Here is a 12,724-nt window from a genome sequence, read left to right as displayed (position 1 = left end):
GAGCCAGGACAAAACCAAGTAATCCCATTCCATGACAAAGACAGAAAGCAACCCAGAAAAGAGATATAGGGGGATACGAGACACAGCAAGATCCTCCTGCTCACCGTGGGAGGGTAGCTGTGTCTGTTAGATCTGCGGGAAAGCACTGTGCGATAGATTACCGTCATATCCAAAGGGTAGCAAGCAATTGTTTTTGTTCATTTCATGCTACAGAAACTGGGACAAACTCCAGCTCCATGGGCCTCATGACTCTAAGGGACCACTTACAGGAATGGGATCTCACTAAAGAAAACTGCTAAGATGTTTACAAGTATACATTTTAATGAATGACTAATGTACACAAGAGAGGGTTTGTTTACAAGCAAGAAAAAAACAATCATCTTCAAGAGAAAGATAGTCAACTATATTTTATAATATTGAAATATTCCAGCCCACAGGCACAGACAAAACAAGGACAAATACAGAACCCCAATCAGCAGGTAACAGCAGATGTAGGAGATAAAAGAAATAAAACTAGCTTATTTCCCTAATTTAACACCAGCGGTAGATAGTGCAAGTGAATTTACAAATATTATCCTGCTGGTCATGATGATTGGAAATAAGGTAGCATCTTATCCAAAAAATAATTATCCATTTCTGCGCAATTAATTTTTATCGAGTAGACAATGCGGATTGCATCTTGGAAAACAAACATTGTCCCAGAGAAATATATGATCAATTTTGTCTTTATTTAAATTTTCCAGTCGTTGTGTTCCTTTTTGTGCAAACAACATACTCTTCTTTGGTGTTTCATAAATACATAAGGTCGACAGTAAGGAGTGCCAATGACTTCTGTCTTCTGCCAGCTTCCGGAACTCACCCCAAAAAATATACAATACAATGGAAATGGTTATTCACACAGCAGCACAGCAATAATAGTTGTGCGAACTTTATGTCTATTCAATTTTTGAATTACAAATAAGTTCATTGTTGTAACACAAAGAAATTTCACAGTTATAACATCAAGATATTAAAGCTTACTAATGTAAATTTCAGAAACATTTGGAGGGCTGTAATTTTGGAGTTTGTTTGTTTTTTTTTGTTGGTTTCTTGATAAATATAATATATCATTTATTTATTTATTTTTCAAAATGAAGAAAATCAACCTTTTCCTTTTTTTTTTTGTATTTATTGAATTATAACAACAAAATATATCATCATTGGAAAAAAATGGTTGTATTATCTAAGGAATCCCACGGGCTTGACTCCCTGTGATTCTTCTTCTGCCAATACCGCCATTAAGGATTTGTTCAACTCCATGCCAACTTTACAGGCAGACTGGGAAAGAATGTCAAAAATATAAATGAAAGAATATACGAAAACAATTTTTAAAAAACAAAAAAACGCGGCTACATTTTCTTCTACAAAGAAAGGGTCTTATCTTAAAGTTGCATTATTTATGAATTTGTTTGTCCATTTCATTTATGCTTAAACAATACACCTCCATATTCTAAAAAATAAGTCACAATATGACATGAATAAAGCCACAGCATTTTCCCTTGCATGGTTAAATCTAGTCCTATTTCGGACCCTTGATTAAGGCAGTCAAAAATTTTCTCAGACTAGATTACCTGGAAGTGAGCCCATAAAGCAAATAGAAAATATGTTTCATAAAATGGCTGTAAATACTAGTATTTTTTACATCTTTTACATTGTTGCCGTCAGTCCTATTCGTAAAGCATTTGATTCTCAGGCAAACAGATGGTTTTGAGTCCAGGTAAAAACCCTGATCCCTTTGTCTACCTGCTATGATTGGGTAGCTGTCTGTTTAGAATTGGAGGAAAGAATTTGGGCACATTTCAATTACCTAGCATCCTAATGAAAATGAAAATAAAATGAGAAAAATCCTCACTAGCTTAAAACTATCAACAAAAACAAAAGTGTGTAGGACTAAATGTTACATATGGTCCACATTCCTGTATGCCTGTGAAACATGGACCATAACAAAGGAGATAGAAAGAAAAATTGATGCCTTTGAGATGTGGGTATACTGAAGAATTCTGAGAGTACCATGGATCAGAAAGAAATCAAACATTCTGGTCCTTATTGATTCAGGTCAAAGGTCCAGAAAACTGTTGGCAGAAGTTAAAATGAAAAAACTGAACTGTTATGGACACGTTCGAAGACACATCACCATCCAAAAATCAGTGCTAGAGGGAAAAGTAGCTGGCAGAAAGGCACGGGCCAAACCACGGGAAGTCCTGGATAGGAAATGTGGAGACAACAACTGGCAAAAAGATAATCAACTGCTCGGTAATGGCCCTTGAGCGTGAAGAATGGCGTGTTCCATGACATTCAACCTCTGTAGGGAGACAGAACTCCGGTAAGATATAAGAGCATCCTATAACAACAGCAATCAATTGTTATTATCTCTTTAATGCTACAGAAGCTGTGATAAGCTCTGGCTCTTTGAGCCTTATAACTATGTAAAAGAAAATTACTACCAGTGATGCTTGTAGTAGTTTTATGGCGCTTTTACGTCATATCAGCACTGTCATCAATGAACTTACCTCCATCATGTCTGAGATGCTATGAGAGTCTAAACTGCCAGCTCCTTCTTTCTTCATGGCCGTCACAGTTCCCTTGCTGGTCACACCTAGAATCAGTCTGGGTGGATAAATTAGTTTGAAATTTATTTTGCCCTTGCTCGTTTCAAAAGCAATCCTCACCTCAACAATAATTATTAAATAATAGGCACAAAATGTCTCTCGCAAATATTCGAATGCAGCTGAGCAAGAGAGAGAAAAAATGCATTTCTGTCTTTTAAAAAAAAAAACCAAAAAGAAAACAAACCAAAAAAAAGACCTAAGAATAATCGTTACATACAAAAAGAAAAAAGAAAAAAAGAAGAGAGAGAAGGAATTAATAATCAAACAAAAGTAGCTAGGGATGAATAATGAACGAATAAAGAACTTTTAATTAAATGAACATACTGACACCACACTCAAGTCTCATTTTTTCTTCATTAAACAAATGTATACCAATGAAATTTGGTTCCCCCTCATTTCTTTTTTTCCAGTGATGATAATAGCAATTTGTCAAAAAGGTGGAAAATTTCTTGGTCAAACGATCAAACACAAGCAAAATGTAAAAGTAGTTTTGTATTATGTAATATATTACTACTACTAGTGTAAATCCATTCTCAACATTAGACATAAATTTACATTTTGTAAACATTTAATGAATTGTCATTTCCACACAACATTTTAAAGGCCACAATATCATCCAAATCGCTTACAGCATCAAGAAATTATGATAAACTTTTGACCAAAATAAAAGACCAGAAAGTGTTGTTTTGTTAATAAAGCAGGCTACCGAAACTGAGTAGGTTATGCAGCTTATAAATAAAAACCCAAGAATCTCAAATTTCAAACCATAGCCCAAATGTAAAAAAAAAAAAGAGTAAACTAAGCCAGTCACCATTTGTTTATTGTAATATATTATATCTGTATAACCAGATGATTTAATGGATGGTTTCGAAAGAAATAGAGAGAGAGAGAGAGAGAGAGAGAGAGAGAGATTAAAAAGGCACCTACAACAGAGAATAAAAAATCTACCCATAAGTCCCTCCTCTTCCCCTTTAACCAATCAAAGAACAGCACTGGCTTTCTTTGTCAATTGTGACATCTGACACCATTCTGTCTGGCTCGACGTAAGAAAAACAGGACCGTCACCAAATTTAACAAGACTGAGCACAGGTAAAATATGGCAAAAGACATAATGGTGATTTTGTGGTTTTGAGGAAAATATTTGACACCGCAAATCCAGCGGAAGATTTCTGAGAAATTTCCAAAAGTTTGCGGATCCGCAGAAGATTATAATCACTGTTTTCTTGGAGCAAGCATCAGCAAGGCTGCAGACATAATCAAAATCCTTCTATTCCCCGAGACAGCTGCAGCCCTACATGCCAACAGGCACGATGGGCAGTAAGTAAGTAAGTACCCTTGGAAATCTACATTTTACATCCATGGAAACTCTGAGGTGCTTTGGCCAAAAGCAAACCAACAATCCAAACCTATTTGATATCTTTGCACAGGATGACAACAAGGGGAATTTACTGAAACAGACATCCATGACCAAAAGAGCAACGATTGCTGTCATTCCAACAATATTCCTAACATTTTTAATACAAAAATTTGACATACAGCAGCCTTTTCCACGACAATATTATAATTCAGACTCATTGTGTACTTTTGCATTTTTAAGCTCCTCCTCCCCTCAACTTTTATAGCCTTGAACGTCAAAGAGCTTTCATTACATTTTTTATGTCTTTTTTTTTCATCTAAATTAATAATTTCTATCTCAGCATAATTTGGTTGTTTCTGTAGTGACGGCGATACCATTGTAGGCTGATAATGTTGACATGAATATTTAAAAAGGCACCAAAACAAAATACCTTGCTAAAGTACAGCTTTCCTCCTTCTCACTGGCATCTACAACATGGAAATGTCCAATCTGGAGAACAAAATAAAAATTTATGAAATCATGTAAACATTTGCGGTAAGACAGCTTACGATTTCCACCAAGAAAACAAACAAACAAAAGGTTGGATAGAATGTGAGGCAAATGACAGACCTGCCAACCTTTCCAGGTGAAAAGTATATTCCATGACCCTAAAAAGTGTATTTTTTAGCAAAAAAGTGTATTTTGTTCGCACATGTGGAAAAAAAGTGCACACTATACAAAAATTTATATAAAAGCAAACATCAATCCCAAATAAAAATAAACTCTGATCTTCATCATTCAAGCAATCTCTAGTGATTACAAAATTATCGATTTATCGCGAAACTAAAACTTAACGGCCATTTAAAATTAGCATCAGGCTCAGAAATTGTAATATCAAAGGAAATTGCTTTGGAAACACTCAAAGAAATGACCAAAAGACCCTTAACATGTTGGTAGTATTGATGCTAGTGTCAGTGGAAGAAGTGTTGGTTCTTGTAGCAATGGTGCTCTAGTGGTGGTGGTGGTGATGATGATGAAGCTGTGGTGGCGGTGGTGGTAGAAGTGATGATGTCATGATGTTGATGGTAAGAGATAGTGATGAAGTTGTGATGGTGATATCTGCTAGCCCAGTACATCAGTTATGAGAAAGTTTTGAGATAAAATATCTGGGAGAGTGGTCTTCAATTCAATAGATGACAATTTGCAACAGTAGCAAGATATTTTCCATATATGTTATCTAATGATCCATATCTCTCTCTCTCTCTCTCTCTCTCTTTTTTGAGCATTCACTACTCCTTCTACTACTGTTATTACTTCTATATACTACTAATACTATTACTTTGGTCAAATGATAGGAAATTCGCAAAGTATGTAATATGCAGAGACAAGTTAAATACTTCTAAAATGGTTCTAAAAAATTCATTTTGAACCAAATACCGTTCTTAAGGCTGCCCACTTTGTAATTCAAGACTCGTACAAAATACTAAAGAAAAAAAAGATCATTATAAATTTTATAAATCAAAATAGAGTAATTTAGTTATTATAAAGGGAAATAACCCATTTATGTTTAAGTTAATTAGCAATACAGTTTTTAATTGAAGGCTTCATAGTCAAAGATGTTGGTTCAATTAAATTTTCACTTAGAATTTTCTATTTAATAAGTGGCAAAAGTTTAAATGTGGTCTGAGACTATTTAAAGTATAAAACAAGCTTCATAATTCTATGCAAATCCTCAAAAATGTATGAGAAAAATATTGGTGAAAACCGGCATCATATAAGCAACTGAAATAATAACTATAGTATTGAATGTGATGCATCATTCATTCGGAAACACAGTCAACGGTTGGTGTACGACACGACACGTGTGTATCAATGCATCAAATGTATCATCAACATCATTCACATCACATATCTTTTTAAAAATCGTATTAAATTCACGAAAATCGTATCGGCGTATTCGGGGTCCAAAAATCGTACTAAAATACGATTAATCGCAGGGCTGAAATGAGACGGTCAATCACATAAAGACTAGGGAAAATGGGTGAGACAAGAGACCAGATTTTTTATATGAAAGTAAATATTATCATCCAAGAGGAGGCCCATTTTAATCAATTGATATTTAAAGTAAAAATATTCTGGTAATTCTGGCCAAACAGAAGAAAAAGGTTTCGACAGTGTACAGCAGAGTACATCTAACCATTGCTTTGTTGCTGCTGCTTACTCTGATAAAAAAAGAACAGGAAAAACATGGAGTCTAGAAGTAGACAAATGACATATTCTGACCATTGTTTTTGGATAATGTTAGGTGTATAAATACTGTCTGAAATGATTTGATTTGACTCTATACAAAGGATCGGGACGCCTTGCAGCCTTCACCAGTTCGTGCTTAAGATTGTCTGTCACTGGATAAACTTTTAAGTTTTTGTAGACCTTCAGGCAGTTTTAGGGTTATTGGATGTTCTATAGTTCCAAGGTTTTGCTTTAAAAGAACACGTAGGGAGTTAGAGATTGCCCTCTAAAAGGATGCTCACACTTTTTGAAATATGCTGTCATAGTTGCTGGTATTTCTAAATTTCTTCTTAATATAAGTCTAAAGAGGCACCATCTTTGATCTAAATTATGCAATAAGAGTAATCTTTCTTTCTTTGTTTTGTAAAGGGATTTGTTTGAAATCTTTGTTGGATAATGTATGTTTAGGACTCGCTTAAATTGTTTGCAGTTGAATGCATCAAGCTTTTCTTCCTCTGATTTGGTAAGAGCCCATGTGCAGCAGTTGTGTATAGCAGGATTGGTTTGACAAGAGATTTGTATAGTTTCAATTATTTTGTTTGATTAACCTTATCTCCCCTGATTCATACATTCATTAAGTGCGGCGTTCGAAAGATGTTTCCTTCTTTCTGAAATGATTTAGAGAATTTTATACAGTTTATCTTGACCATAATTTTCATGCTTATAAATAAGATATAAAAAGCAGACACAGTGTCATATAATACAAAGCATAAAAAAAAAAATACATGTAAAAATAATCCCAAAATATCGACTTTCCTTGAAGAAGGTAGGGCCTCCTGATTAATATTTAAGTATGCTACCATTACACCACATTTGTAAGGAAGTCATAGGTTACTGGCAGCTTGTCAGTCAAATATCACGAACCTAAACAATGTGATAATCTATTGTTGATTATGAAAATTCCCTGAAAAGTGACATCCTTGATAAAGATGGAAAATGTTGCAATAGACCAGCATCCAATATATAGAGTAACAAAGCTATTAGAGAAAGTTTCATGCTTCAAAACTAAAATTAAACTATTGCTAATAATGCTTCATGCTTCAAAACTTTAATTAAACTATTGCTAATAATGCTTCATGCTTCAAAACTTTAATTAAACTATTGCTAATAATGCTTCATGCTTCAAAACTTAAATTAAACTATTGCTAATAATGCTATCTCCTTGCTTACTTTTCTGCCTTATCACATGCCTCTTTTCAAATTAAAAGAAAAATAGTGGGGGTAAGAATCAAGAATTGGGAAATGAAAAGGTTAAAAGTGCCAATTTTAAAATCCAGTGCTGATCTGAATATTCCTTGAAGACTTACTTTATTGACTGTAATAAGGAGAGGGGCCCCAGTAACGTCTAATCGTTTGAAGTCATAAGGATCATCTGACACATCAAGCTCTATTCCACCTTCATCTTTGGTCATTGTTACCATTGGGATTCTAGGTAATAAAATAAGCACATAATACAGAAGAGCTAAAAGTGCTTAGAGGAGCCAATTATGATTAAAAAACAAACAAGATAGGTATATGAATTACTTACCTGTATTTCCCCCATTTTTACTAATTTCTTTCTTTATTTATAGTACAATAGTAGCAGTAAAAAAAAAATATCAGTCAAGGGGCAAACCGAAAATAATCATTAACATATACAAGAACTTGATCAAAAGAATACCCAATAAATTCCAATGGTCCTTTATCATGAGAGGAAAGATTTGCCAACCAACAACAAACTGTCGCTTCTTTTTAATCATATTTTACCCCAGAACAGAGCTTTTTTCTCCTCGTATTTTCATGGGGAAAAAATTATTTCAATAATGGATTTCATAAAACATGAATTGGATCAGGCTAACAAAGGGCTTCGGAGCCAGAGCTCAAGACCTGTCCTGCTACTGAAAAATGCTTCATTCCTCATCCCTGACATGAGTTAAAATACATTTCAAAAGCTGATGACACTTTTTGCTCAATTTCATAATCTTGTAAATTTTTGCATATTTTTATCACATTTTCTCAATAAAATACGCAATTTCCTACTGATTGGCAAGCTTGAAAGGATCTAAGAAACATGAAGCTGTAATTTATTTCATCATCGGATGTGTTTTCCATATTTTCAAAAAGATGCAGAAATAGAGATAATTCCTGTTCATATATTTCGACAGTGTTGTGCTCTGACCTGAATAAGCGGAAAATTTTAACCAATCATCATCTTTCTACAAAAAAACAAAATCCTACCCAGAGTTCTTCTATTCTTATATGAAAAGTCATGCACTATTATAGACCATAATTATAAATACAATTATAATAATAAAAAACATCAACCCCCCCCCCCCCCCCCCACCCTTAAAAAAAAAAAACAACAAAATACAATACAAACTGTGAAAATGACAGTCAAAACAGTCAGAAAAAAAAATTGTATCTCTTGAAAAAATTATAAAACAACTATCACATAAATTGTGTTCACAATGCAGTTGAGTTGTTCTTGTGGTGATGTTAAGTGTATCTATGTCTGTCTTTGATTTTGAGTGTACTTACGTGTGTAGGTTTGTGTGTGTTTCTGTGTGTGTGTGTGTGTGTGTGTGAGAGAGAGAGAGAGAGAGAGAGAGAGAGAGAGAGAGAGAGAGAGAGAGAGGAGGGAGAGAGGAGAGAGAGAGAGAGAGAGAGAATGTATGTATAGCCTGTAAATGCATAAAACCTAATAAATGGTAAAAATTTAAAGTTATTAGCCCCTATATGTATCACATCTAAATGGTAATAACTGACTCTTTAAGTTGTTCATCCTATGCGTGCAGCACACCTAAATGGTAAAACCTTAAGATGTTCAGCCTGTGTGTGCAGCTCATTTAAATGGTAAAACCCTATTGTAAGAGAAAACAAATATTCATCGTTCTAAATCAATCGAATTAAATGATACAAGTGTACCTGAGATTAAACAAAGCAGCTTTGACAGCAATAGACACAGCATCAAACAGGTCACCTCCACACTCCAACAACTGAATGAGAAATAAAATGATACAAGTGAGTGACTGCAATGGAGATACCAACAACAATATAGGATACAGCCACCTATATAATAATGATAAACACTTATAATGCGCACCAACCCCTAAATGGAGAGAAGGCATCTATTCCCCTATAAGGTGTGCCACATACCAAGAAATACTAATGTATGTAATTTATTATTATCATTATAACTATTATTATTATTATTATTATTATTATTATTATTATTATTATTATTATTATTATTCTAATATCCAAAAGGGCTTTATACTATTTTTGATCTATCAAAACTGAAAACATTTGATACTTTATGACACAAATCTAAAAATAACCATTGTCTGCGTCAATTGACCAAAATTTGTTCCGTGTGTGTCTTTCCCTTTGATCAAAATATAGGCGACCCATCAGCTCATTATGGTATTATTTTGGGGTAAAGGGACAAAAATTGAGTCAAACCCTTTATAAGAGTGGGTCAATTTTACTCCAACTTGATATCACATTTCACTATTTGCACCAAGAGATTAGTGTCTGCAATGTGACCCAGTCTTAAATCAAAGCCTGGAAAACTGGGCAATTTGCAGATAAATAATGAAATAATAAAATTAAAAAATATACAAGAATGATTTGAAAGAAGTTGACTCTTGACATTTAAGGATTAAAGTTAGAGTCAAAATTATGAGAAATATGAAAAAATGTAAGTTTTTGGGAAATTAAAAAAAAAAGTAGTTTAATAATTCATCCTTCTCATTAAATGAAGACTGACTTAAATCAAATAGCATAATTGAGTCAAAAACTAATAGTTTGAGTTAAGGCCTGCGTTTCACTTGGACATACAGTAGAAACTGGATATACCGAAAGCTCTAAACTGAAAAGATCTCTTAAACCGAAAAGAAATCAAAATGTTGTAATTTTTTCCTCTTTGATTTTGTTAATCAACTATTGGTAACTGAAAGCCACTATGATCAAGCTATCATTAAACTGAAACTGTAGAAAAAAATTGCAGATAACCGAACAAAATTCCTATTTCATTGTCTGTAACTCTTACAAAAAGCGTTCAATTGTACCAATTCCCAACCCCTCAGCATAGAAAACTAGAGACTAGGCACTTGCCTGTCACACAGCCTCTCCACTTCATTTCTTATTATGATCAATAAAATTGTAACTCTCTCAATATGACATTGGAGTCTTGTAGCCCCTACAGCATCTTTATGGAGTTATAACATTATTGCTCTCACTCATTGAATGTCTCTTTCGCACATATTCTCGATTGTATATGCACACACACACATATAATTTTGAGCCTTCAACGCATCAACAGCGCTCAGATTTCTCTCACTATCATCAAGAACTTTATTTCTAGAACTACCACTAACTGTGAAGTCATGTCTATCTTGACTGTAGAATTGAGTTTCTCGTTTTTTTGTTTGTTTTTGTTGTTCATTTTTTCTTGTAATTATTTTTTTTTTAAATACTGAAATCCATTTCATGTTACCATAATTTATAATGAATTTATTGCTGGTAAATAAAAATACAATAATCAAATTAAGTCAACCAAACGAAAATAGATGAATAAAATATAAAAAAATAAAAAACGAAAAAACAAAACAAAAGCCCAACCCATGGTCTACTGATGCAGTGCTCATCATGAGATAAAGGAGACAACCGAATGTATCAACTATGATTTTGAGTTAGGACGAGTTGTCCACCTTGAAAATCCCCCTAACTTTTTAAGGTATGCTTAAACTGAAATATGTTTAAAACTAAATGGAATAATAAGTCCCTTTAATTTCGGTTTAACCAGTTTTTACTGCAATACTAGATTGAGTCAGTGGGTCACATTTATGATTGTTACTCAGTATGCCATCAATTGGCAACAGGTTTTAAAAAACCATGACTTAAACATGACTTGTTAACATCTCCAACAACTAAACTTAAATATTTTGGTGATCGATCTCTTATGAAATTCGAACCCACAATATGGAATGATCTCCCTTCAGTCTGTAATATTTTCGAGCTCAAAAGATATTTCCCAAAAACTTCTAAAGTCATATCTTTTCAATAAAAACGTTCAATTGAATTTTCAAATATACATGTGACCTATGTATTGATGACGTCTTCGTGCTCCTGTTGTTTGATATTAGTAGATTTGGTCTTGTAGTATTATTGTATTATATGTAAACAATGTCTATTCGGTTTTCAAGCGCTTTGAGGTCTCGGGGAAATGCGTTATAGAAATATGCTTATTATTATTATCAAAATCAATAAGAGCAGTATCTATCCCTCACCAAAATGTCGACATAAAGTAACCAACATTGCTGTCCTGGCAACAAACACAGTGATCCATAGTCTAGGGCATTTGGATGAGCATAGGCTCTTGTCAGCATGGCAGTGATCTCAGATGCCAATTTTTCTCCCCCTCTTCCTTCAAATTCTGGAGTAGCATTGGCTGAACTGAAAAATGATAATTTGAAGAGAATAATATTAAAGAGTTGGCTTTTAAAAAATATTTATAATATTTTCTAAAATGAGTTTATTCTCAAATTCCATGGGACAAGAAGGCATCCAAAGTCATCAAACAACGAACTGATACATGTCAAGGATACATTAGTTACTCAACTTTATTCACACTGTATGAGTCAAATGAGGAAATGAAATGAAATTTCATTGAAAAGCTATCCTATAAATTAAAGTAGACTGGCCACACAATGGACCTAACTGTCCTTGGTTTAAAGTCTAAATGTCCCACATCTTGACAAATGTTTTGGTGTGACGTGCAATCAGTGACATGTTACAAATGTAATACATCAGTTCCTTGATATTTTGTAAAGGTAATTAATAAAAGAGTACTGCCCTTTTTTTCCATAAGACACATCATTAAGTTATGGAAAATTTGGAGAATGCTGGGAGTTATTATTTTAAAATTAGCCAGCATTTTTTTGTGAAAGAAAAAAATAAATTAAGTCAAATGTTTCAGACTTCTCGGAAAATCAGAGTGAAATTGAATGAGATTAACCTACAAAATGTGAAAAAGTAGTGTCAAAAATAATGACATAACGAGTGTACAGAATGCAAATAAGTGTAGATAATGAGCTAGGATAATACATGATCAAAAATATATATTATGTATACCAATCCAAAAAGAACTCGAGCCTTCCAACTTCTGGTTTATTTGGGTCGACATCTGTTATTTGTACTTTCACACCAACAAGAACATCAGTTGTTGCCTAAAGTTCCCAAAGAGTGAACAAAAAGTATATCCTCTTAGTAAGTCTCTCACACATACACAATTCCTAATTTCACAAATCACTTGATTAATAATCTGTTTTGTACTTGCCATTCAAATACTTTTGACAAATTCTCCATTCCTCATAATCAAGTACTCAACCACACCTTGGGGGTAGAAGTGTGCGATTACTACATAGTAACTGATCTAATAACAATAATAATAGATCTATAAGTTTCCATG

At 33.6% G+C, this 12,724-nt stretch overlaps 1 protein-coding gene across 1 annotated transcript in view; it reads right to left on the bottom strand.

The window, feature by feature from the left end:
• Positions 1 to 1,111: 1,111 nt before the first annotated feature.
• Positions 1,112 to 12,724, bottom strand: part of LOC144977162 (exosome complex exonuclease RRP42-like) — an 18,785-nt gene continuing 7,172 nt past the window's right edge. The window contains exons 3-9 of the mRNA XM_078922036.1: positions 12,388 to 12,482; positions 11,544 to 11,709; positions 9,178 to 9,248; positions 7,581 to 7,701; positions 4,436 to 4,494; positions 2,550 to 2,646; positions 1,112 to 1,317 (exon numbers count right to left, since the gene is read on the bottom strand). Coding sequence (XP_078778162.1) covers positions 1,219 to 1,317; positions 2,550 to 2,646; positions 4,436 to 4,494; positions 7,581 to 7,701; positions 9,178 to 9,248; positions 11,544 to 11,709; positions 12,388 to 12,482 — 708 coding nt within the window. The 3' untranslated portion in view covers positions 1,112 to 1,218. The remainder of the gene's footprint in view (positions 1,318 to 2,549; positions 2,647 to 4,435; positions 4,495 to 7,580; positions 7,702 to 9,177; positions 9,249 to 11,543; positions 11,710 to 12,387; positions 12,483 to 12,724) is intronic.

This window comes from Berghia stephanieae, chromosome 7, assembly GCF_034508935.2.
Source record: "Berghia stephanieae isolate SIO BIC M18660-M18661 chromosome 7, UCSD_Bste_1.3, whole genome shotgun sequence".
In the NCBI taxonomy this organism is placed as follows: domain Eukaryota; kingdom Metazoa; phylum Mollusca; class Gastropoda; order Nudibranchia; family Aeolidiidae; genus Berghia; species Berghia stephanieae.
The sequence above is the reverse complement of the archived record's forward strand: the minus strand, read 5'-3'. Positions and strand labels throughout refer to the sequence as shown.